Source organism: Bombus affinis, chromosome 15, assembly GCF_024516045.1.
Source record: "Bombus affinis isolate iyBomAffi1 chromosome 15, iyBomAffi1.2, whole genome shotgun sequence".
NCBI classification, from domain to species: domain Eukaryota; kingdom Metazoa; phylum Arthropoda; class Insecta; order Hymenoptera; family Apidae; genus Bombus; species Bombus affinis.
Window position 1 is genome coordinate 5701236 of NC_066358.1, and position 27158 is coordinate 5728393.

At 39.8% G+C, this 27158-nt stretch overlaps 2 protein-coding genes and 1 long non-coding RNA gene across 9 annotated transcripts in view; 1 reads left to right on the plus strand and 2 right to left on the minus strand.

The window, feature by feature from the left end:
* The window catches only part of LOC126925044 (venom dipeptidyl peptidase 4), a 512928-nt gene that overhangs the window by 415492 nt on the left and 70278 nt on the right, over positions 1 to 27158 (minus strand). For all 7 annotated transcript variants that reach the window (XM_050740197.1, XM_050740202.1, XM_050740200.1 and 4 more), the window contains 2 exons: positions 14013 to 14107; positions 13417 to 13491 (listed from right to left, as the gene is read on the minus strand). In XM_050740197.1, the coding sequence (XP_050596154.1) occupies positions 13417 to 13491; positions 14013 to 14107 (170 nt within the window). The remainder of the gene's footprint in view (positions 1 to 13416; positions 13492 to 14012; positions 14108 to 27158) is intronic.
* LOC126925057 (14-3-3 protein epsilon) overlaps positions 1 to 27158 on the minus strand; it is a 296135-nt gene that overhangs the window by 160840 nt on the left and 108137 nt on the right. The window lies entirely within an intron of this gene.
* Positions 260 to 3009, plus strand: LOC126925064 (uncharacterized). The gene is made up of 3 exons (XR_007713789.1): positions 260 to 1055; positions 1950 to 2864; positions 2901 to 3009. It is a non-coding gene; the product is annotated as an uncharacterized LOC126925064 (long non-coding RNA).

Consider the following 27158-nt stretch of genomic DNA (forward strand, 5'->3'; position numbering starts at 1 on the left):
TATATTAGATGTTTAAGCAAATCAGCTGCAAGTCTATGATGACAATTTGCGACAAGCTTTGATGGAAGATAAAAGGTACGTTGCGCGCTACATTATCTCATCGTCAATTGCAATCAAGCGTGTAATACTAGCGGAGTATACTCGTGGGATGCAAGGATGTGTGCGAAAGATGAAACATCGTTGAAATCCATTGAACTCGCGAAGTAGCAGTAACTCGACCAAGGCTTCGTATAATTGGCTCGGTGTTGCGGAACGGCCGAGCTCCTCGAACGTTACCCAACGCAAATGGGCAGGCAGCCGAGTGAAGTGGAATTCGTCGGGACTGAATCAAAGTACGCCAGAAATTATACGTAATCTCATTTAGCCCGTGTATAATTCACCGGTGAAACGACTATTCAACGCCGGGGCTTCGGCGGCGGAAACACCGGTTCGTAAATAATTCCGATCGAATATTACCGATATCGGAAAAACGAGAGAGCAGGATAATAGAGGGAAGGTGAAGAAAAAATGGAAGGAACGCGACAGAAAAGAGAGAGGATCGATTAGCGTGATTACAGGATACAGAAACAACGAGGTTCGAGGCAAGGATGGACGAAGGAGGAAAAAGGAGAAGCAGGAAAGGTATCGTCGTGGAACAGGGAAAGGTGAAGATAAAGGAAGATTGAGAGAGTGGAATAGAAAAAATAATTGCCGCGTTATAATTGAAATATAGTCAAAGCTAGGTAGAATGAATCGGGACAACGAGAAGATAAAAGATGAGAGAAAAGAGGAATCGGAAAAAATGAAAAGAGAAGATTGAAGAGAATGGAAAATTGATGTCGTTAAAGATCACAGAAGGATCAAAGGTAGAGGGAGAGGAACGACGAACAGAACAACATATACGAACGAACAAAAATGAAGAATTCGTAGAACCGAAAACTAGGAGAATAAGAAGGATCAGAGATAGCAGAATGAAGATGAAAGCAACATGAAAGAAAGGGAATCGATATGAATGAAAAATAAAAGTGAAAAGGAAAGGAAAGAAGAAGAAGAGGACGAAGAGAATTCAAGTTCAGGTGAAGTCGATACGCAGAACCAGTTTGTGTTACGCTCGATCGCGTTGACATTTTAATGGGGACGAGTCCATGGTGGAATTTTGCTAAGGGCTTCTTGTCGTCCACCCTCGACCAGGATCGCGGCGCGGCGTCGAGTCCGTTGTTCTTTGTGGCCACCGTCAAAGGGTTTCCGCGGTAATTGATCGGTCATCCGTTTCCCATAGTTCATTGCAGTTACGTGCTGGCTGGAGCACGTTTTCAATCTAGCTGGCTCATTCATCCGACGTCCCGCAAACGTAATGATTAATTAATCGGCCGACCCGCGGTGAATTAATGAGACAGTGTTTTTTTTACCACGATGCAGCTGTTACGCTTCGAAATGATCCGTCTCGTTCGAAGAGTCCGAGCAAAATGCTTATTTCTTTCTCTTCGTCGCGTTTCGTTCCAGCTTTTACTCTTTCCGCCGTGACGCGTAGGAATAATCGATCGCTGTCTTCGATATAATTACTCGTCGGGGCGACGATGTAATTTCGTACGAATCTTTTACGTATATTGCGATTTTTCGCGTTAGAGAAATATTTGCTCGTGAAATTCAATCGCCTTGTTCCTAGATTTATCACGTTGTATGTAGCGTAGTATCGTGGACGAAAGGCCTAGGAGATATCGGGCGAGCTATAAACACTGCCAGTGGAGAAAGCAGAGAGCGTGAGTTGAGAAGCCAGAGAGTGTGAATCGAGAAGTCAGGCAGATAGTGTTGCTAGTGTTGAGAGTATGGTCCACATGAGAGAGAGCGTTGGATCCGTGGTGAAGAGAGTTACAAATTAACACTAGAATTACCACAGTCAAATCGACTGGTTTTACAATTTGTTGAAGTGGTCACCACTTCTACGAAAACTTTACATCTGGTCTTTTTAGGTCTTTCTGGACAAAAGACTAGCATGAAGGCAGACCATAAACGATAGACAGGCGACGTTGGCTTCGGGGCTTTTCAGTTATAAGGTAACACTGCGGATCTGGACCAGCTCAAATTGTATTCCTACCTTACACTTCTCCATTAAATATATATATTTTGTACCTTACACTTTATCCACGCGTTTTTCTCTCTTTATACATCTAATAACCTCAACAAAATTTTGTTTTGAAATTCCTACTTTATGTTATAGTTCTTTCCCGCAATGACGTAATGGCTTTCGCAACGATAACTAAAAGAATAATATAATGAATTTTATTTTGTTTTTTATATACTCAAACTGAAAATAATTTTGTATCAAGGCTACTTATACCAATACCAGTGAAAATGACTGGTACTTGTCAAAGTGTGAAAGGGTCCTGTAATCTGTTTATCGAACCCCAATTAGCCAGTTTCCTCGTTTTCTACAACTTCCCACGTGTTTTTTAAATTTTTATTGCGTATCATTCGATATGATGATATCAGTTATCAGGAAAATTCCAAATTGATCGCTAGATGCTAACACTGGAAATACCACACTAGTCATAATGACTGGTTCTACAATTTTATAAATGTATCAACCTTCGTTTAGGGATAATGGTCCCAGATGGATTAGTAGTACCAAAAATGTACTAAATAACGTGGAATTGCTTCTGTAAGAAGGTAATAAATCAATAAATATACAAATATTCTATTATTACGTATTTTTTTAAAAGACCAGTCATTTTGACTGGTTTTTGGTAGAAATAGCTTCGTGTTAACTATCTAGCTGTCTTAATTATAATACGTTGTTGTTCACTATTTATTGTTATTGTTACTGTTCAATGATCAGTTTATTGTTAATAAAATAATTGTAGTAGTAAGATCCTATAGTAGTCTATGTTACGATCCAACGATGTTCGATTATATTGAACAAGAAATTCTTCACAATCTTTCCATCCAATCGAACATGGATAAAGCGTTTTATTTCTATGAGTATCGTTGCAAATGGAGGAACACTTGCTGCGACGAAGATTGACTACGATAGGATCGTTAAATACAAACGTACAGAAACAAGAGGCGTTTATAAAAATTGCCTACCCTGTCGTGATAAGCATGTACTGTGATACAATCATTTAGAGCGAATATACAGACACAATGGGTGGATATAAGGATGAAATAGACAGGAAAGAAATCCTCTAATTATTTTAAGCAGTGTGACGATCACAGGTTCGCCTCGAGATTTCTTCTCCAATGCACTTCCAATCTACGACACGGTCGCAAGACTTGAGGATGCGAGTAAACCGAGAATCCAACCTCTTCTACCTCGCTTACAAACACAAATTCCTCTATGGAAGTTTCAACCGACAAAATGACCCTCGTACGATCCAATCGCTGCTTCCGCCATCCCTAATCCCATCAACGATCCACGAAATCACACACAAATCGCTAGTATAAAACCTATTCCATCGGAATTCTCCTTTTACTCTCTGATCATTCGTCCTACAATTGCAAAATCGTAAAACGGAATATAAAACGGTTCCAATCCACCTGGCGGACATTTCTCTGGTTCAGGAGACCGCGAAAAATAAGAAAAGAAAGAAAGAAAGGATGATTACTTGTATCATTTGCAACCGATTTTACAGGGCAACGTGACTAGATTAGAATTGACTTTGAACAAAAGCTATGTAATCCGGTTCTGTGAAATGGATGTGCGTCGAATAAATAAGATGGCACTTCTTTGCGATGACCAGAAGTGTTAAATCTTCATGGTCATCGGTTGAGAACCAGGTACACGGAGCTTTATAGCCTCCCTGCTCGTCATTTAGCTGTTCCGCGCTTAATGGATACCTTTGAAAACGTCTAAGGGACACTCTATCCTTTGGACTTCGTAGAAGGAACAAGTGTTCCCTGGTGAATCAAAAGTGGATCGTGAACGATATCTGGATCGTGCGAATTGAGGAATAAAAGCGTTCTAAACGTTATTTATAAGATAAATTTAGAACGTACAAGTTTGTACCGATTATGTAATCATTATGATTTTGCATCTTTCTCCGCCAACAGAATGATACATTTATTCGCGCGTTCTGAGATGTATTGGGTTGTCCGAAAAGTTTCTTTCCTTTCATAAGGTGATAATACATGAACAACAATTTCTGTTTTATATTATTATTTTATTGAATTAGGTATGATCCATTTCGTACTATTTCTATTTTTATGTCGCATAATTCAATAAGCTAATATAAAACGAAAAACATTGTGCGTCTGTTATTTCCTTGTAAAACGAAAGAAACATTTCGGACAACCTAACATTTGGAAATAAAGATGATTAGAAAATGTCGCGTCAGTAAGATACAATAGAAATGAATTATGTCAATCCGAGAACACGAGGAAAATCTAAACGACGCTTAAAGCGATCGAATATTTTCACGAATCGGTATGGATAGTAATCGAATGCAACGAAGTAAAACTTTTATATTGAAATTGATTTGAATTCGTGAGTGCACGTATAGCGTAAAATTTGGACGCTGGTAAATTAACGTGGCACGCTGTTTTTTTTTTCTTTTTTTTTTCTTTTTTACCCGCTTTTTAAATAAAATCGTAATAATTGTAAATGTATCATACCGTTGGATGCAAATGAGATTTTAGCGATCCAAGTTATTGGATTCGTACGATAGAACGCTATGTGTCGACGTCTTTTTTATTTCCCCCGCGTTTATTGCAATTTGATCGGCGTTATGATTAATGCCGGGCACACGGCAACATTTATTGGACGTGCAAAAAGCACGACGACGCATTGTGTAAACATCGTGTCGGGGGAGTATGCGCTGATAACCGACTATGCTGCATTATAACGACATCCGACGTTTATCGTTCCGCTGCTACAAAATAACGCGCGATTTTCTGCTCCTCCTCCCCCACCACCGTACAGTTTCACGCAAAAGTAAGCCTGAATTCGCGTGCTTAAAAGACGAAAGTACCAGCAAGTCATCGCGAATTCTTTTCTTCGACCTGTTCCATTTATTTTAATATCCAAAAAATTGGCGTTCAGTTAGTTGCTCAAGTTGGCGCTTTATTCGAGAATTTTGGCAATTTCTCGCTGGTAGACCACCAACACTTATACATTTCTCAAGGTATAGCGCTAGTTAAAATTTACTAGATAAAACAATGCATATATTCTCCTACCCAAGTTCCACGTTGTTAATCGTATTCCTAAGAGTATGAATTAGCATAAGTATTAGATTGTCCGAAAAGTTTCTTTCGTTTTATGAGGAAATAATAAACGTACAACGTTTTTTGTTTCATATTTTGTCGAATTACGTACGATCGATTTTGTTCTGTTGAGATAAACACCGCGACATTTCACAGACTTGGTTTCACGTTTGTATAAAGCTGCACTAAAAAGCACGTTTGCGAAAGAAAGACACTTTTCGGATGACCTAATACCTATAGTCCATTAACAAGGTGCCAATAATTTTCCAAAAGCCTAAAAAGCGAGATCTGGTATATACGCTATACAAAACATCTGTAAACCGATCTATCAAGCAGACTACCATAAGAAACCGTGTCAAACAGCTCTTTTTACTGTAAACCTCCGATAAATACTTTTTCTTATTCCAGAAAAAAAAAGACGAAAGAAAACACGGAGCAGGGTGCTGTAGGAAAGCGAAGAAAGAAAAATACGAGCAACCAAGGGGATGGCACACGGCGTTAACGAGCAGAGATCGCGGCACGAGACCGATTTTCCACCATGGGTGTTTGAAACTTGTCGGCGTGACTTCATTAAATGCGCGCGATACACGTCGCAAGATAAAACTCCACGCAGAAGGTACACATTATGCGGCGAGCAACGTGACATGGTATCATGCAAGCGGAGCATCCTCTAATGATGCAAGGACCGGATGGTGGCGCAGCAATATTCTCTTTCGTAGCTTTCCTTTTTGCCACGAGGCAACCTTTCTATTCGTGTTCAGTCGTGTGCCACCCTCTTTCTCGCTCTACCTATCCTTTTATCTTCCTCCTTTTTTGTGTTCGTTTACCCTATTTCTCCCTGTCTGTCTATCGGCGCTAACCTGCGCATGGAAAATTCCAATAATCAGCAAACTTGTCTACGCGTGTACACTCGCAACCGGAAATTCATTAGACGGCCATTGTGCGCTTCCCTCGCTCCAATTAGTATTATTTTTCCAGCGCGCGTTTATTTACCGCGAAGCAAAGAGGCCGCGTTTCGATCGCTGATTGCCACGTGCGATCGACGTTCTTTGATTAATTTACTTATGCGATTCATTTGGTACAATGAACCTCCAGCTCGTACCGATTTTTCTAATATTCGGATACCATCGATTCACGAAAGTAGTTGAATATTTAACATAACACGGATTTCGTATCTATCTTGTAGGCGTTGCGAGAAATTGTTTGAAAATGTCATTTGCACCGTAGTGGTACATCATCTTCGTTGTTACGCTGATCAAAGTAGTTGAATATTTACATAAAAAAAGATTTCGTATCTATATGTTACGCGCGTTACATGAAACATTCGAAGATCTCATTAGGGTTGTGATGGAACACTACTGCCGTGATTATATCGGCGAAATTTCGAGCTAATATGGAAATGTATACAGAAATGAAGTAACATTTATTGCAAACATACGTTCAGTAGAAGATTAGTACGAAGCACGAATAGCCATTTGGATCTAGAGGATATAATACGTGTAAAGATGTCATGTTCGATCGTATCAATAAAGATAGAAATGAACAATCTGAGTTATGGAAATTGAAAGATTAATGCGATGTGATATTGCCGATCTGTGGGTCGAGTTTACGTATCGAATTAATCGATGAGTTTCCTCGTTCGCTCGTGAGGAGGCTCACTTAACTACGTCTGATCGTTCACTCCGAGTGACTCGGCGATAATAATAACATTTGTCATTAATTACACGCATTAATTGCTGCACAGGATGGCATTAATCACTATGATTAATTGCGTGCCGGTAATGCCGCGCCCACTCCCATTACTCCAATTTCCCGTCCCCCCCCCCTTTTAATATCAAAAGACCGAGGAAAAGAAATCGCCTTGTTAAGCACCTCGTTTCTAATCTGACTTATCATCTTCACATACCAACTCAAGAGCACCAAGTTATATTCAGCAGCGAAAGTACAAAACTGATTACTCTGATATTTATTTGATGACATTTGCTTAACCTATAACCTAATCTTCGGTTCATTCTTAAAACGTACAGATACAAGAGACAAATAAAAAGTATTCTAACCTAACCTACTTGTTTGTTTGATGATATCTACATATAATTAAATCCTCAAATTGTCTCTTAAACTACACAAATACAAGACAGCAATAAAAGAATTCTAACCTAACCTACTTGCTTATTTGACGATTCTTATCTACCTTATAATTAAATCCTCGAGTTACTTTTAAGCTACGTAGACACAAGACACCAACAAAAGAATTCCAACCTAACCTAATTTGACGATTGTCCTCCAATCTGTAATTAAATTCTCGGTATACTCTTAAGCTAGGCAAATACAAGACGCCAAGAGAACAATCCTAACCTAACCTACTTGCTTATTTCATGATTTTTATCTAACCTATAATTGAATCTACAATTGGCACTTAAGACACGCGAACACAAGAAAAACACCAAGAAAAAGAATGCAAGCTAAGCTGTTATTTTCGTATATCAATTCAAGAATACGAGATCATATCTGATAAAACAAACGTACAAAATTGCTTACAGTACTGTGTATTCCAACGACGTCTAAAACCTACAAATGAAATCCTCGAATCAGCCTGAAAAACACACGGCCATTAACAACGGTATTAAACGAATTCTGAAACCATCGCATCCACGCTCGTATTTACCCTGAAACGCAACAAAGACGCACTGTGGTTGAAAAGTCAGCCAATGTTGGATCAGGCTGTACAGCCGTGGAATCGGACATCACGCTCATCGAGGGCTCGTAATTTCAATTGGAAAACGAGTAAAAGGACCGCGGGGAGGACTCGTTCGGGCTCGTGCACGGAAAGCTGAACGAATTTCAAACCTCGCATTAGTATTCGACGAGGTATATTCGAGAGAGCTGAGAACCGCTGGCTGGTCTCCGCGTGCATTTCAACGGCAGCTGCATCGTATCGTCCAGAAGGGTAGACCAAACAGCTTACCACGATGGCTGCTTCCCTCGCAATCACGCGGCGATATCGTAAATACAGCCCCTTGAAATTCCTTTAACTAATATCGCCCCGAGCACCGTTCGTCGCGCTTCTTTTTAATCCCGAAACTTTCTTCGATTCTCCCCGTCTGCGTATCATAAGGGCGAAACTTTTTTTAGACCAACGTCTACGAAATTATTCGATGCACCGTTGGCAAATAAAAGTCCGCGCCACGAAACTATTGAGAATAGAGCGAAAAATATAAACGGATAAAGAAACGAGAAGGAGGAAGCGATCGAGATATTCGCAGTTGTGAAACTGGAGCAAGTACCTGAAGGGAACCGTTGGAAATGACTATTCCGGCGCGAATTAAGAGGATTTCGAGAAACAGGACAGTGCTCGGGGCAAGCCTCATTACAGGCGATCCTTTGACGATGAGACGCTGGAGAACGCCTCGAGGGTCGTATAAAATTCGTGGAGAACACCGAGTTCTTCCTTCGAAAACCGATACTTCGCTTCGATTTCATATATATACATATATATAGCTCTAGAAAGTATCCGGCCATTTGCTTGCTTCTGACCGACTTTGATCCAACGACAAAATTACAAATGAAAATTATACGTTAACGAACGATGATCACGTGTCGTCCTTTAAGAAAACACAAACCGTATCCGCCACTAAATATGAGATTTTTGCCCTATGAACGTGTCCTAGTGCTGATGTGTTTGCTTAAAAAAGTTTCATTTCCAAATTTCTATTTGCACATTTGACGTTTAAAACGTCACGCGTAGCTCGACAAGCGATAAATCTCGTTATTATATGACATCGGTGAAATTGATTCGAAAATAAACATTGCCAGCTGTAAATTGTAATTCTCTCTCTCTCCCTTTCTCTCGACGAAAAAAATAGCAATCGTTCTTAATCATGTCATGAACCTTCCAACAAACTCAAACACGAAGCTGTAATATTTTCCAATCGACATGTACATCTAGCGAAATTACCACGCGCTCTTTCGCCTTGCAGTTAAAAAATTCAGCACGCCAATCGACGTGCATACATCGAGCGCGCACCAGGCCCTGTGTACGTTTCAAAAAGCAATATCTGTGAGCTGTTTAGACGGCCTCTATTCGTGTTCCTGTACGTAATACAACGTCGGCCGCGCTCGTGTCCCGTATTCAAATTCAAAATCCAATAGATTTATTTTAGAATCACGTTGCACCGGCTGCGCTCTCGCCTCCGCCTCTTCTCTTCGTTTTGTCGCCCGTACCACTGCCAGCCTCCCTTCATCCAGTCCGTGTCCTCTTCTTTTCCTATTTGTCTGCATTTCGCCAGCAACCCCCGCAGTCTTCTCCTCCCCTTTCCGCCCCTCTACTCTTCAGCTTCTAGTTTCGCAACATTTGTACGCGAACCGTGCCCCAGCATTTCGGTTCCACGACCTGCGTGTACAGTGGCTACGATCCGCGGACCATCCTGTTACCGCTGCACGTGAAATCCTGAGTTATGTATGACCGTGCAGGCCAGCTGGATTTCCAACCGGAGGATCCATCCTGTCCTCGTACCGCTCCTTAACGAACCGTCTACGATAAACACGCCACTTCGATGCAAATCGTCGTGGATGTCCACGCGATTCGCTGAATTTTTTGCCTTTCGATCGATGAATGAACGTGATTCGGGTGTCTCGCGTCAAGGATAGAGTTTCGGTTTCCCTTTCTTCTTTCGCTGTTTCGTTTTGCATTCACAGCGGCCCGAGCAAACACAGTGCCAGCCGAAAGTTTACAACTACCTCCCTCGACGCTCGTTCTTTCCACGAGAAATTAATTCTACTGGATATGAAAACGCATTTGGAACTATAATTACGACGTTCTACTCCGACTAAATTAGATAATCGCGTTTAGTTCGAATTTGGAAAATTCTCAACGCGTTCGAGACCTGTGAGAAACTACTTTAAAATTATAGCAAGAACTGTAGAAATAAGAAAAATTACGACAGCAATATATACCATTAGAAAAACACTATTACACAATTACAAAAATATTCATAAATTCATACACATACATCGTTGTCCGATTTCTTCTGTTATTCGTATTTTACATTTTACGTGTTAGCGTTTTATATTCGACTAACGTTCTCGCCTAACACTCAGCTGGCTAAGTAAACCACGTACACGACTGATAAAGCGCACGTTCCACAGAAACGCATAAAATTAGAGAAAACAAAAGGACTGTTCTTCCGAGAGAAATACTGTGAGAACCAGATAAGTGGAGAGAGGTGTAACTGCGAGACAGGGCTGAAGGGTAGAAGAGATTTGGGATACAGTGGCCTATAATGTATGCAATTGGGCCGAGGCAGTGTGTAGGATGGTACCTACCTCCTGTTGGTCGATTATGCGTGGCGCTGAATGGCGAGAGGAGACGAGGAAGCCAGAGCCATCGTCCGACTGCGTAGGCGCTATGCATGTCAGGCATTATATGGTATTTGGTGTGTATCTGTTCCACGCACACCGTGCTTTGGCATTCTGCGCTAGGAATTACAGTGGAACACGTGTCCCAACAATATTCTGCGTATGGTCGCATTCGTCATCGATGATCACTTTGCTATTTACGTCGAGTGGCACACACGGCGTCTTAACGGAATCTAATAGGACCAGTAGCAACCAGAGATAACTTCGAGTTTCGATAATTCGCGTGTACAAGAATCGAATCGATCGGTTTCAATTTTTACGAACTTTTGCAATTTTCTTCTTTTACATTAATTCTTTTACAAATAATGGTTGAAACGAAAAAATTCGATATTTTAAATCGAGCTTGTGTCTCGTGTCGTCCTCGAGCATCGAGGGTTGGAAAGAAAAGATTGAAACGTTGGTGGAGAAGTGTGGTCGTAAGCTAACCTGAACCCAAGCCGAAGTTGGACCCAATTTTGGCACAGTCGATTTTGAAAAGTAAGTTGCGCGAGTGAAGTGGCAGAGAAGGAAGTTCATGCTGCATCGACAAGTCGATTAAAAAATATTCGAGGGTAGTAATTTCTGGCACATTCTCCGGTTTATTAGTGGCGAACTAGGCCACACACGATGCGTTCGATACGGGCTAAAAGTCTACTCGCTATATCTGGTGATACGCGCGGCAAACTTTCCCAGCGTCGATATAACTTGAAAACTTGATAATCCTCGTTCGCGCGGAAACATCGAAAAATTGGCTTGCTTTTGGCTGCCAGAAAAGTCGCGCTAGAAATAACGCCATAGAAATTGTTCCAAATAACATCCGGAAAGCGGATCAGAATTAAATAAATATACTGTTTCTCGAAAGTACCCGGACAACGCTCTTACGTATTTTTCGCCAATATTTATCTGCAACGAGTCGGCTAAAATATGCGAATATTCAACGGCACACTGCGGATTTCTATAGATTTACAATGAAAATTTCCAAGCACAAAAAACACAGAAAATCCAAAAAATCTAAATAATATTCCAATGTCCCGTTTCCTTGGTTATATTGATAAAATTTGAGAATCGCATAGAAATCCAATCCACCGTGTACTCAACAGGGAGAAGAAATATCGTTTACTCGTTGAATTCGAACGAATTAAAAAAGGTATCGTTTTCATTGTAAATTTGCTTTACGCTTTACTTCCATTTCTTTTTGTTATGCCCCTGTTTCGATAGTGTAAATCGAACTGATCGCGTTCATATGCAACGCATCAAATCGCGCAATTATTTTGCAATAACGAGATACGTAATTGAGTTTGCGAAGCAAGCAAACCGACAGGTGTTAGCGGTAAAACGGTATCGAAACCTCAAAACGAAATTCGGTGTTTTTCCACGGCCAAACCGGTGAATTTCAAATAATCCGGAGGTCCGACCGTTTTCACGGTAACCAAGGCCGAAAAAAAAGCACGGATCCTATTCTCGTCGCCGCGTCGGCTTTCGATTCATTTAAATGCAAATGTAAACTTCAAGGGTGATAAAACAACTGTCCGCGTTATAGCGCAGCAAGGAGGCCCTTTTATTTTCCCTTGTAAACCGGCTCGAATACGATCGCTATACACCGGAAGCAGTCACCAGGAAATGGAGAACCGTAACAAGAGTCCATAATGGCCATTATCTTGTTACACATTCAAATCGAAACGTACGCCAACGTCTACAGTCTGATCGATGCGTTAAACTTGCTAAGAAACGAAGTTGCCGATGTAATGCGCCAAATGAAATTCCCATCTTGCAACGGTGAACGAAGTTCCTCGAAGAATGGGAACTATAGGTCAGCGGTTGAAAGAACAGTTTATAACTTAAAAATAAGAGAAAGAGCTGGCTTTCCTCCGTAAATCTTGCTACAGTAATAAGTTGACTCATGAATAAGTTGATTCGCATTTCGTGAAATAAATATAATAAAAGAATGGCAATTACACTTGTACAAGGGTTAAAGAAACTCACGATCGAAAAATTGGGGATCTCTCTATGTTAGTGAAATAACAAGATTGGACAAATTTCACTTGATTACGATAATGAGAACTGCGAGTGGATAAATTTTCCCGAGACCAGGAGAATTAAAATATACGAGTTAATTTGATATTAAATTGACAATACCGATGAATCGATGTTTCATCGTAAATTCTGACTTTTTGAATAGAACGGTAAAATTTTGTTCGAGCGTAAGTTATACAATTTGGACAAGTAGTTTGGAAGAAAATGGCTCGTGAAGTTTGGCATATTTACATAGATCCAAAACTCGGTTGTGGGTCGCCTTAATAAAGGAGATTCGAAAAATGGAATCGCCTAGCTCGGCTTAACGAAGAAAAACTTCTGAAAATGAATCCTCAATTCCCTCGGACGAAAGAAAACTTGAAAAACGGAATTCTTGGTTCCACTAGAATCGGTGGAAAAGTTTGAAGCCGGAACTCGAATTAAATTCATCGAACTCATCGCGAGAGGATCGTTCATCTTCATCGCCGAGAGTTTGCTTAATTTTCTCCTTTTTACTTCTTGTTTGCATTCAAGTTTTCCTCCACCTACTTTTACCATTTTTTTTTTTTTTTTTTTTTTTTCGGATATGTTAGAAGCGATTTTGCAATTCGCCTATCGTTGGTCCACTTTTGTTCGCCGATGTAAATGACTAGCAGGTGCGAGTATTGATCGAAACCTATCAAACGAGGTAATTTGGTCGGTCAGTCTGTTCGAAATTTATTCGCAGTTCCGGCCCATCCGCGGCATCATAACGGCGAAATTTTCATTTCTGTCAGCTCCTGGCGCCGATAAAGACCCGATTCTAGTTCAATGTGCCGCGTAAATGTAGCTTACCTTCTGGTAGTCGAGGGCCAGCAGAAGGTATTTTCGGTCGGCTGAGAGTTGATGATCGAAGCTCGATATCAGCGCCTAAAAATTAAACGTAGACCACAATAAATATTAATCCCACGACATTATATTTCTAGAGAATTTTTTGCGAAATTTATTCCCACGTCACGTAAAATTTTGTTAATCCTCTTCATAAAAATAAAATTTTGATAGTCGAGCCACGTAATTTTATTAACAGATTCGCTACCTAATTCTATTTTTGCACGTACGATATTTCTGCGCAAACAAATCATGTGTAAATCATATTGCAGATATATCGTACGCGATAATTGCCCCAGATTTTTTCTTTTTTTTTTAATCAAACATGTCACTTACATGAACTGCATATGTTCGTTTAATCCGTAGCTTGAAATTGGACCTAAATTAATCTTGAAACGTCACGTATACGATAACACAATCGACGTTATCAATCGATATCATTCAAATTCTATATATGCACAAATGAATATCGAATAGGAAGAAGTGGATTATTTTTTCAACAAGTAGAGATATTTCCTGTTGACGGTGGACAAAAGAACAGAAGAGAAACACGTTATACTCACGTTATTACTCGAGTCTAAGATTTTCCTCGGCTTCCTCGATGTGACATTATAGATCAGGAGATTTCCAGCTTCATCGCGATACAGTATCTCGTTTCCTGCGACAGAAATGGTCACGTGTATTTCTGTTGCCATCCCCGCTGAGAGACACGCGAGCTTTTGTTTCGAGGAGAAAAAAAAAAAAAAGAATCGCCTCGATAAAATGAAATTACTTTGATATTGCCCTCGATGGGATCGCCACTGATTGAAGAAGCAATGCTTCAGACAAAATATCGAATTACCTGTTTTAACTCGTTCCAACAAAGGTTCCCTTTATTCGTTTAATTAGCTGGTTTACAACGAATATTTGAATGAATTAAACAAGCGTTTAAGCTGCCATTTAATCGCACGAACGTCAAGATCTCTTTATATTGTATTATAACATAGAAAATGTTCACTTCAACACCTCAAACTCTTCGCTTAGACCGTACAAAAAAATATATCATTTATTTAACATATCTGTCGTAAACATTTTGGAATTCCTATATACATATATGATTATGATATCATTTATTTAACATATCTGTTCTAAACATTTTGGAATTCCTATATATATATATATATATATATATATGATTATATTATTTATTTAACATATCTGTTCTAAACATTTTCTAATTCCTATATATGTATATGTGATTATATCATTTATTTAACATATCTGTTCTAAACATTTTGGAATTCCTATATATATATATATCCTTGCTTTCAAACTTTCAGATCGGTCAACAGATGAAACTTAATGCAATCACGATAATCGTTTCTCGTTAACAGTGTTGTGATAATGAAATTCCAAACTGTACAGCACACGCAATATATTCGCCAAGAATTTCTACCATTTCAAATACTTTCGTAAACCATCATATAATCGTGAATTGGTTATCGCGTTCTAAAATTCTTCCAAACAATTTCCACCATATTCGTGGCGTATATACTTTAGATCGTTATTCGCTCACAACTATTGGGTTGGCAACTAAGTGATCGCGGATTTTGTCATTAGGTGGTATTGACAAAATCCGCAATCACTTAGTTGCCAACCCAGTACAATATTCCAGTCGATTAATCATTGAAAGATGCGTATAAGTCCTATCTTCGAAAGGAACATTTTCATGGATGCTGCGTACCCACAGAATCTGGACACGGCTATTTAAAAGGGGACCAGAAGTTGGACAGGCGGCCGCTATCATCAATCTTTTCTCGATCGTACCGCTATCAATCCTCGGTTTAACCCTATTAATACACCTAATCCCTGCCTCGAGTTTCTAATTAACCCGAATTGACGAAGTTTTGCCCCATCGTAACGAAAATCAAACCGCAATAATCCGCGGCCCTCCTTTAACCATTAACCACATCTATTCTCAATTACTCCGGATTAACAAGGTTTCACCATGGGCAGCGCACCTGTAACCGATATCCGGTTTCCACGGGCCCGATATATCGAGAGGCCAATATAAACGTCAAGCCAGTAGCCCAATCGCCCGGGGATATTTCTCTGGTGTTCCCTTACCGTATCATTGCGTGCTGTATCACCGCGTGAAACTACGAACGTGAAAAGTACGAGATTTTAAAATATCCGGCCCGGTGGATCAACAACGTCGTACGATAGCATAATACGCCCAGAGACGATGAACGAACGAAAGAAGATAGGCTTCCAAGCAGAAACGATGAAATAGCGATGACGATTCTTAACGAATCCCAGGCATTCGCGTATTGAATTTTTATATTCGAACGAACGTGAATTATAAAATTCCTAGCGCAAGGCTGAAGATTTAGATGAAAAGTGGGATAAACTTTTGTTTCGGTAATGCATGGTTCCAGGTACAACGAAGATTGTATTGAATTGGTCACAAAAATATCCCGCGTTTCACGCTCTATTTTTAAAATAGAATTTGATGAAATTTTGTAGGCAGGGAAAGAAGGGTTCTTGTACTTTTTGGTAGCGTGTAACGAAGCGATGTACGTTCCTTTTTTTCTTTTTTTGTTTTTTAACTATCGTGATGTTTATTGTATTCGATGACCTTTTTTTATGTTTAAATCGTATAAAATCGATCAAAGGTATCCAGCTGCCTACACATTTCGCATGTAACTTTTTATCTATCTATTTTGTTTTATTCACACTGTAATAAATCTATATTCGTGTATGCGTCATCCGCTATACGATACAGAATTATTTTTATTTCCATTTGTAGATATCAAATTATAATTGATTACACAGTGTATAAATGTTTATCCACGTATCTTCCCATATCGATAAAAGATATGGCTTGTATATGGAAAAATGTTTCCATTTTGAAAATCAATTTTAATTGACTGAAATAATGTATCCGTTTAACGCCTAACAGTAATTACGTATAAACGAGATATTAGAAAGGGAGCGTTTGTAAAGAGAAACCAAACTAGCAAAACGTTTCACGAAACCTGATATATATAATTCAATCTTTTAAAGACGAAAATAAAATAAAGAAGAACAGCCTTTGTTCAGGGAGCTCTACTCTTCCATCAGCATCAATCTTCTTTATTTCCGACGTAATAACATTTTAAGGACTGTATACAAAAACATCGCCCGAAACGAAGCAGACGATTAGAACTCGATGGCGGGTCGAAGCATTGAAATCTGTTTAAAAATGTAACTCCAAACAGAAACGGTAAAAAAATCTTTTAAAAAATGAAAACCGAAATAGAAACAATGGAAGCTATTTAAAAATGAAAATCGAAATGGAAACAATGGAAGCTATTTAAAAATGAAAATCGAAATGGAAACAATGGAAGCTGTTTAATAATGAAAATCGAAACCCGAAAGCAGTGAAACGTTTGTAAAAATCCAAGTAGACGCGTTAAGATCTATCTAACATCGATGAAGATCGAACCATTGAAATCTATTTGAAAAGCTAAGATCGAAGTGGAATAAGCTGAATGAAAGCTGGCCCTCTGTAAAAACACCAAGCATACGTCTGTATGGCCGACACCATAGGGGGTTATACTACTGTCACTTATGACGTCTAACTTGACGGAACAGTAAACCAGCCATTCTACTCAAATGGAACTTGCATGTAGTTCGATCCTATACTTTTGTTAGTATTTTTTATTACTCGATCGGGAACTTTTTAACGAAGAGAAATGTATATACACGACGATAAAGAATGAACATTTACGAGGCTACCAATCCGGGAACTCGATGATTACCATTGTTATTGGGTTGTTGTCGTCATGCTTGCGCGTGTAATAAAGCGCGAGATACTTTACGTGGGAACGCGTGAAACGCGATTTTTATTGTTAAATATCTCGTAAACTATGCACGGCTATGCAAACGACCTGACATCGGTCCAACATCTCTCGTTTTTATATACGCGCAGCAAATTTTATCGCGATCAACGTCGTACTTACATACGTGTCCTTTTATCTAAATTCGCATTTCTCTGCCTCGGAATACTATATACGGAATACTTACAATTAATCTTGCAACTTTTCCAAATTCCATGGCATTTCAAATAATTAACGAATTTCCGCTTTTCTATTGGAAATATTACTTTCGGGAAAGTATACGAATTATACGAAGCACGTGGAAGTATATAAAGTCGTTCTAAGTTCCGTTACGTTGCAAATGATATTAATATCGAACTCTTCAAACAAATCATTCATTCGATTTATTTATCGCGAGAAACTGACACGAAAGAGGAAAAATAAATTCCAAGAAAATCCTCGAGAAAGTTGTACCGATCGATCCATCTCTCGTTGCTTTGTAGCTTACGGAATTATTCGATGTCCTTGCAGCAACTCGACGGATGCTTAGGACAAAATTTAATTAGCGATGTCGCTTTGTCGAATGAAACGCGCGCCGATTTAATATAAATCATAATTTCCGAACGAAAACTCTCGGAAAACGCTTGCCAAAATTCTTCGCAATTTCCCAATTCTCTGACATTTGGAACGATCGGTGAAGCGAACTATCAGAGGAGCCAGGTTCACACGTGAACGACCTCGTTTGGCTGATTTCCATAGAAATCCCACGTAGATCGCTTTAGATTTCACAGGCTGATGAGTCTATCAACTCTCACGCATGCATTATTGCAAGACGGCATTCCCAAATATTCCAGCAGCGTGCCACGGCCAAAGGAACATACCGGGATGCACAGAAGGCCATCGCGCGTTCCTCGTGCACAGTTGCCTGTGAAATCCTCGTCGATGTGGGATTTGCCGAGGATAATGTCGCAGCCTTGACTCGTTCAGCCTGACACGTTGTTTTCTCCGCAATTTCTTACCAGACAATAACATCGGCACCATACTCCGTCTGATTATTTCTTACTTGCATCTATTCAGATATTTCCTCCGACAGGAGAAAAGAAAGCTGACTGCATACCTGACCTATATCCACGGTTTTTTCAAATTAATTCCAGCGGAAGATGCTGAATGCCCGTGTCATTAACTGGAGATAATTGCGGATTTCTTCTGGACAACGCTGTACGTACAATAATTAAAAAATGTTGTATTCTTTTAATCGTATAACGTTCTACGTGCCAATGAATGCCGTAGTATAGAGTTTGAGAGGAATTTTCATTAAATAATTACTAACTGCCACGAGACGGTGGTTGCCATGAAAAACAATGCGGCGGATGCCATTGAGCGACAGACGTGCTGAAACACTAAATGTGGACACTAAATTCGAACTAATTTTAGAACAAGTCTTAACCGAGAACGTTATGGAGTAGATTTTCGTAAGAAAAATTAGATCTCGTAATTACTCGTTTAGATGTTGTGCAAATTTTCATCAGAAAAGCCATTTTCTATTTTTATGGAACGAGAGCGAGATTAAAACGAAACATTCCAATTAATAATTTGTAATACATTCTAACGTAAATAATAATAATAAATCCTATTGTTCTAATCGTTGTACTAATTCGATATTCGGTGAGTGATTTGACCAGAAAATATTCTTCTCCGCGTATCATTTATTTATATGTTTTACGCGATTTTTCATAATTCTTCGATAAACGAATTCTCGCGAGCTCCACGCCAGATTATTCAAAGCGGTCGGTCTGCGTTAAATTCTGAATCTAGACGAAGAACGAGCATACCATTCCGGTAAAATTTGATCGTAAACGGTGAAGTACGAGACATTTAAAATTGTTTACCCTGGTACGCTTAAAAACCGACATTACTTTCTCGCTAACCGTAAATAGGATTTACAGAAGCTATAGGATGAGGGTTGTAAGACATAGTGGCACAAAGAGGCCAAGAATGAATTTCCATGCAGCCAGAAGGGCTGAGACTATACTTTAGCCTGGCTGAACCGGTTAATAGGCAATGGTGCAATTTATCCTGCTCGTCACTCTCTGGTAGCTACGAGCTGGCAAGTTACTTTGAGGTATAGGCGCAAGTCTACAGACTCGTGCAAGCTTCAACGCGACACATTAACTGTTATTATCGTGATTTAAATAATACGTCGTATATCCTGCAGGGATGTAAATCAGTCGCGGTGTATCCCGAATTTTTCAATTGAAATTCCTATACGTTAAGATATCGGAATTTTCTGCTGATGTTAGACGGTAAAGTGAACTGACGTAGGGTAAGCGAAAGATGCAAATACAAACGGAGAACGAAGAAATGGAAACATTCGTTGAATGACTGACAAGGAAGATGGTGTCTTTCGTCGATTTAATTCGTCTCGAAATATGTTATATTCGACGCGTATTTTTTTTTTTTTTTTCATCGATGGAAAAACAACATTTTGAGGGGATGAAACCCTTGAAAAATAAAAGTGTCAGATTTCGTTGTTTCGGTTATATAAACGCAGCCTTTGCCGATCGAACAGTTGGAAATGGTTGCATCACAATGGAAAATAACAAACGCAATCTCTTAACTTTGTCGTAGGTATCGAGACGAAATTTAAGCTGAGCAATATAGAAACAATATGTATATATATATATATACTATAACTATATATATGTATAGAAATAACTATCATCGCATTCATACGAGAAAATACAATTTCTGGCAGTGTGAGCCATTTGAATCTCTATTTTATAGACAATGGCGATATTTTCAGATCGTTGTATTTTTATTTTTCGTTGTTTCGTCTATCTGTAAAACGGTATATTTAGTGATTTTCTATTATAAAGTTAAGGGCCAGTTTACCCTCATAAAATTGTTCGATAAAATCGAGTAAATTGTGTATTTTATTTTAGTTTTTAAATTGTTCAATAAAATCGAGTAAATTGTGTATTTTATTTTTCACCGGGGTTGCTCTTTTTCATTGTGTTTTTATTTCACATTGTGACGCAACTTTTCCCGGCGATTTGATTCGAAAAGGTTACGTTTATATAACAGAAACAATGAAATCCACATCCGATAGCATTATTTTCGGGCCATTTTTTCAGCCCCTTAAAATGTTTTTCCATCGATAAAGAAAAAACAAATACGTGTCGTTTACTTCTTAGTCGGCTGCAACGTATCTCAAAACGAACGAAATCGACGACGAAAACCTGGGGATACGTTCCTTGCGAAAGCCAACGAGTTTCCTTTCTTAAATGTAACGCACACTGCGACGTCTAAATTCGAGCGAAGAACAATCATGAAAAGTATCTCAAATTCTAAACTTTAAAATAAAATTCAAAGAATACTACTTGAAAAAGAAACTTGTTCCCTCGAAAAACGGCAAAATACCATTGATTCCCTTCTCTTAAATACAATCCACATTCCTACATTTTCATGCAACACAAATTGAAAAATCAAAGAAATTTCATATGAAATTCCGAAACCTAAGGTATCTAAATTCCGAAACGAACATCGAAATACGAGAGGCTTGATCCTCCTACGAATAACGAAGATCCAGCAACCTTCTCTCGTTTTCGCTACAATTAAAAAATTGGCAAACTGTCTAAAGAAAAAAAAAGACCTAGTTTGGGAAAGAAAAAGACAGCGGATAAGATCTTGGAAAATTTTTTATTGGCTGTTGTCTTTAGACCCCGAAATGAAACGACCGTTCCACTTAACTGTGCAACCAAATATTCGCGAAATACAAAGTGTTATTAATTTTCCTTCGTTACGCGAGCCGACCGTTTATTTTTCGTTTGCCTTTTTACTCCTTTCTGTACCTCTCGATATCGAGCTATCAATTTCGAGAGAAAATGGAACAGGCAATTTTTCACGCCATCACGTTACTACCATGCAGCGTCGATTTCCCTAACGAATCGCTCGGAAAAAATTGACAAACCGGATGGAACGCGAGGCCAGCCCGCCTGTCTCCAAGAGAGACAAGTGTCGTAAATGAGCGCGCACTGTTAAAATTTCATCCCCAATCTTCTACGTGCGCGGGAAAGGATAAACGAGAAGGAAAGAACAAAAGAATGAGCAACGAGGAAGAAATAATAAAGTGGACGCGCGGGCTACCGTATACGCAAGCATGTTATTAATATTGAAATGGAATTTGCGAATTTTCGCCCCTCGAGGATCGTGGAATTACAGCGGTGTGGCCCTGCGAGCCAACGAGATAATTTCCTTCGACTGATATTCTCTAAAAAATGTCCCATTTCCTGTTCAAATTCCCTTTACACGTCATATCCTACACACATCATTGTACCGGCTGTATCACAAGTATTACAACATTTAGCCTTTGCTCGTACGATTTTCTCAAGCGTGATAAAACGTTTGAAGAATGTTATTTCGGGCCTTGTGAAACTATTATCTTGTCCATCTAGTAGCTTGGGTGTAGTAGTTGCGGTTAATAGCGTACGATGTACAAACAGATGAATCAATTAATTATTATATTATAAAGAACGTCCACGTTCCTTCCGCTCTTGAAATATTCATCGATAATATGGAATCGATTTGCTTCAAAAAAAAAAAAAAAAAAAGATTATGAGCAGAAGAGGAAGATAGAAGTGGACCGAGTGTAATTACGCGCGGTGCCATTTATAAAACGATCTGCGTGTAATCGATCGAAGAAATATAGGAAGATCGGAACCGAGGTAAATTAAAGTGTCGAAGAGGGACGTGGGTCGATGCCCGGAAACCGATGTAAATTTTTATCTTCGCGCACATTTTTCCCATTATTTCCCATCCGTTGTCTGCCGGCCGATAGAGCTTTTTGAGAACCGACAGAATCAATTTCATTGCAACCCGCAAATGGTGCGTCGCCATGGTATTATATAGTTGAAACAAAATCAATCGTTACTTAGGAGTCACCAGATACCTTATCGATTTACTTTCTCAGACATTTTCCGATACGTAGGCTACCATAATCCAACGGACTATGTACCTATACCCGAACAACGTGATCGATCGTAGTAACGATATATAAATTTTGCCAATAATCGCGAATTGACGACGCCTTGGCAATCGTTTATTGTTAAAAAAACCCAACCAATAATATATTATTCATTTTCTTCTTCATTGTCAAGCATTAATTACTGTTACTATTTATTTCTTCCTGCGTAATTAAATTTCTGCTTCCGACCTCCAACTGTTCAATTCGTCCTCGATCCTTCAATCGAATTTCAAACGAATTTGACACGAAAAATTATACAAGACTCGACAGACGATCGTTTCTTCTAAAATTCCTACCAATAACTTTCGCAATCTGCTGCTTGGTAATTTTAATCGATCGATATCGTTATCGGTTTGGCTCAACTCGAACCGTCTGTTCAAGCTGGCAGCTGCTCCGATAATTACGAACGCGGATATGCTTGAACGTATCTAACCAATTCCACGAGTTCGTTATATTTCTTCCATGGAGCAGGCCACGTTATATCTGTGCGAACCAACTCGATTAATATGCGACGATGACGGAACGATATGCATAGAGGAAGCCGACTAACAGAGAGAAATAAAGGTACAGAGAGAGGACAAGAGGCGTCCGTTGAATTGGCGAGTAGCTGGCTGCTACGAGCGTTGATCACGCAAATTAGAAGCTAACGCGACTATCGGTATGTCAGCGTTTTTTGAACGGCGTTCTCTAGCTATTATGCCGCGCACGGCTTCGTTAAAATCGAGGCTACAGACGATCCTCGAAAAAGCGCGGCTGTCGCACACCGTGCTATCCCTACGTACAGCTTCGCCGCGAGAAAAATAGAAGGTCGCTGCCTCTTTGTCGTTTACCGCGGGATCGAACTCCTCTGCGCACCGATGTTCATTTCGTTGTTTAATATCAGCCGGGAATTTAGGTATTTTCGTACGCGAACGTTTAAATTAGATATACGTCCACTGAACTTCAATAGGAATATTGCAAGTACAATTTGTGCAAATTATTATATCGTAGATTTTTCTTTTGCAAGATAAGTAACAGCGTGTGGGATACAAAAATTATCCCTTGGCCAGCACTCGGATATAAGTATTACAAGTATTACAATTCTTGTATTTAGCGTTTATTATGTCGTAGATTTCTTTCAATGATAGGTAAGAAAAATATCATATAATTTATTATATGGTAAACTTTGTTGAGAAATAAAGTAGCAACGTGTGCTATACGGAAATCATCCAGAGTTTCGATCAAATATTGAAAGTACGTTGCACGATTCTTGGAAATAGCGTAGGTGTTTTTTTAAAAGCAAGTAACAACGTGTGTAATCGTTAATTACGTTTAATTTAATCCAGCAATTCGAACGGTCAATTATTCGCTATGTTAACAAGCCACGGTGTTTAATGAGATCATTTATAACGCTAATTGCGCGTTAAAAACTACTGTTCCTGTCGTATACTAATTTTTCGCCGTACATTTTCCAATAAATGTCTCGTAACTTCTATATAGTCTTTCGGATTGCCTCGAAATTTTGCTATTATAATGTTACAGCTAGTCGTATCTACGATAGTCGTATTACATAGCAAACGAAACTTTGGACAGTTTCGCATAATGTATCCGTAAAGCTTCGCCATACCACTGTATGTTGAATAACTTAGTATGAAAGCAGTTGGGAAACATGCAAAGCCGATCAGCAAAAGAGTCCGAATGCAAAGCATTTTGCATTTCAGTGTCTATTGGAACGCGTGTACGGGCGAATGCGCGCTGATTTTCACGAAGCTGCGTTCATTTAATTTGCCTGGCGCGCGTTTAACGCGCCGTTTCTCGAGTCGACACGATCCCAGCACGACTGGGAACGGAGCTTAGCAAGCGAGAAAAGGCGGCAGACGAGCGCGTCCAGCTCACGGCCAGGCCGTTTAAACGGAACGACGCCGTTTACAAAGAGGAACGGGCAGCCAGTTGTTGCTGCGTGTGCATGCTTTTATAAGAAGCTCGGAACGAGCCGCTGTAAACCGAAGAAAACGCTTAGGGTAACGTTCCTGATAACACACCAGAGATTCTGGCAACCGAGACGTTTCGGTGAAAGCGGCCCCGAGCGTGAAAAATGACGCGGCTGTTCCAGCCCCGAGAGATGAAAGTGCGATATCTCGAGTAACGCAATTGTTACTTTTCGAAGTTTCAGAAACTTGTCTTTTTACGAACGCAACAACATCAAAGTATCCGTTGTTTCGGACAATTTAAAATATTCCAACTTAAACGGTGGATTTTCTTGTCGGAAAGATAATAAAAGTTTGAAAGAGGATGAAAATTTAAATGGTCGTGGAGCAGTTTTATCAAGGTTTAGGAAGTCGAAGGGACGAAAAATAGAAACGCCAAGGCATGAAAAAGTTAAAAGCTCCAGAAGGTCGAGGAAAAGCTGGCAAGCTGCAAGGTAAAAAGAGAAGAAAAAAGAACAAGGAACCTTTCCGCATAGAAATACGGATATGTGATATTTCAGTTCGAAAGCTCTGTACGCGCTCGATATTTCTTAATACATCGAAACGATGAAACGCACGGTCCTCTGCGCGAGCAAGAACTCTCGCATGATTGATAACAAGATCATCGAGATTTCACTTCGCGGCTTTAACCTTAAAACGTACGGACCCTTGTGAAGCAAAGCTGAAAAGTACACGACATTTAAGTGGAGAAAACCTGTCCTCTGTCAATATTTCCTGATACAGCAGAACGATGAAATGCCCGCTACTATAGCAGAACTCGCAACCCTAATAACAATCCCATCAAAATTTCGCTCCACGCCCGCAACCCCTAATTGTGTCGCCGCGTAAACAAGCGAAACAAGCCAAACCCGTACGAAAGCTCGTTTTCTACAAATGGAACTCTCTTGTATCCGGTCGTTACTCGTACATCATCATCCACAAAGCGTACCGTATAAACGAGGTCCAGTGGCAACCTAACGCCAGCCGAGGGGAGATTCTCTTAGAGGGAAGGGGCCAAGGTCGCAACGACAAAAAGGAAACGAAGAATGAAAAAGTTATCGACGGGTAGAGCCGCCCTATGGGACCTGTTACCGAAAGATAACGACGATCCTCGCGGAAACGTCCATCGTCGTTTCATATGACGCGCTGCTTCACGCCATTAACATCTGCACGAATAGCGAGCCAACCATGACATCTCTCCCGTGAGATTTCCTCGTATATATCACGGACCTACCGTGTTTATGGAACGGGTGAAATTAGAAAAGTTGCGTGGCAGCTTCTACGAAAATAAGAGAAATAGTCGAATTCGATTTAAAGGGAAAATTGCACTCTCCATGTTGTTGATCGCAACTTTAATACTGTTGGAAATTAGTCGAACATAGGTACGCTTAAGAAATGCAAAAGGTCGATCTTTTGTTAAGAACGAAGGTTTTATTAAAAGCAAACTTTATTAATCTCGATGATTTATCCTATTATCGGACATGGAATCTTTTTGTCATTTCACTCGTGTCGAAGATTCGGACTCGCAGCGTGTGTGACCGAGAGAACGTGTCCTGGAAATCATGGATGCAACCCGATTCTTAAATTAAATCTTTCCGTGAACGGAGCTCGCACGTAGTTTCGTTATTTTTGGTCTTAGAATCTTGATAATCTGACTCGCGTCAGAATTTTACGCTCACGACGTATATACTCACGAGAACTGAAAGAGGAGTCGAAATAATGATAGACACGACGCGATTTTCTCCAAAATTCTCGAATTATTTTCAGCCGTAGAATTTTTCATAATCTCAGCCGCGCCAAATCCGCAGAGCTAAGGGACAACAATCGGCAAACAAATTAAGTAAAATGAGCTGCTGGAACCTTGTTGCAATTGTTGTTTATCTGTATCTCAGGATCTCGGGCTATTAGAAAGGAAGTTATTCGCTACATATATCGTATGTTCACGTATGTGCACAGAGTCCGACCGAGTTGCACGTAAAGGCGGGCACGACGCGATTCCTCGTGGAAAAATAGGAACAAAAATAGGGAAGAAAATTGTTTCACTGCCGGTTTAGTTTTCGAGGAAACGAGTTAGTTTGAAAATTTATCAAGTATATTTGAACGTGACTGTCCCATTCTGACGATTTCAGGCTGGGCAGAGCTAAATAATCAGCGGCAGGTTATTCCACGTGTGAAAATAAGTGGAAAACGTAGAATAACGTTTCTCTGTGTAAGGCTTCGTTTCCAAGAAGATGGAGTTTGAACGTGTCTAGTTAAAAATCCGCCTGGTGCACGCGTATGATAAATTTACCCTACATTTTCGACTTAATTTCCCACGTAGAATAACTTCCTGTCGATCATCCTAGCTATCTTAACTCTTTTCTCTTCTTTCCATTTATTATATCGAAATCGCTCGAATCTTCCTCCCATGTTCCACATATTTTTCTTCTTCTGACCTACTTACATCCTTCGTACACTTATACATCGAACACGGTATTTTCAAGCGTTGTTCCATCGTCTAAATCCAAAGAATATGTTATTTAAAAAAAACACACACACACAAGAAAAAAGAAAAAACTCGTAAGAGTTAGACTCATAGTATGCGAGATCGCGAGCTGTAAAACAACACCGACGCACCATGGTTTTACGTGCGCCCGTTAAAACCACCGGCTCGATCGTATTTATGTATTCTCGGCTCGATCCCACGAAAACGCTTATTAATTCCGGAAATAACGGAAGGGGGTGAATAAATTTTTCGGCCCCGCAGATGGCAGGGGGGTAGGGAAGAATGTAGACGAGGGTTTCTAGGCACGATGAAGGGAGAGCATGGTCAGAAAGATTTATCTCGTTGGCGTTAGGAAAACGGTTTTGATGGATCGTTCGGGTTTCTTGACTTTTTTCCCTTTGGTCTTTTGGGAGTTG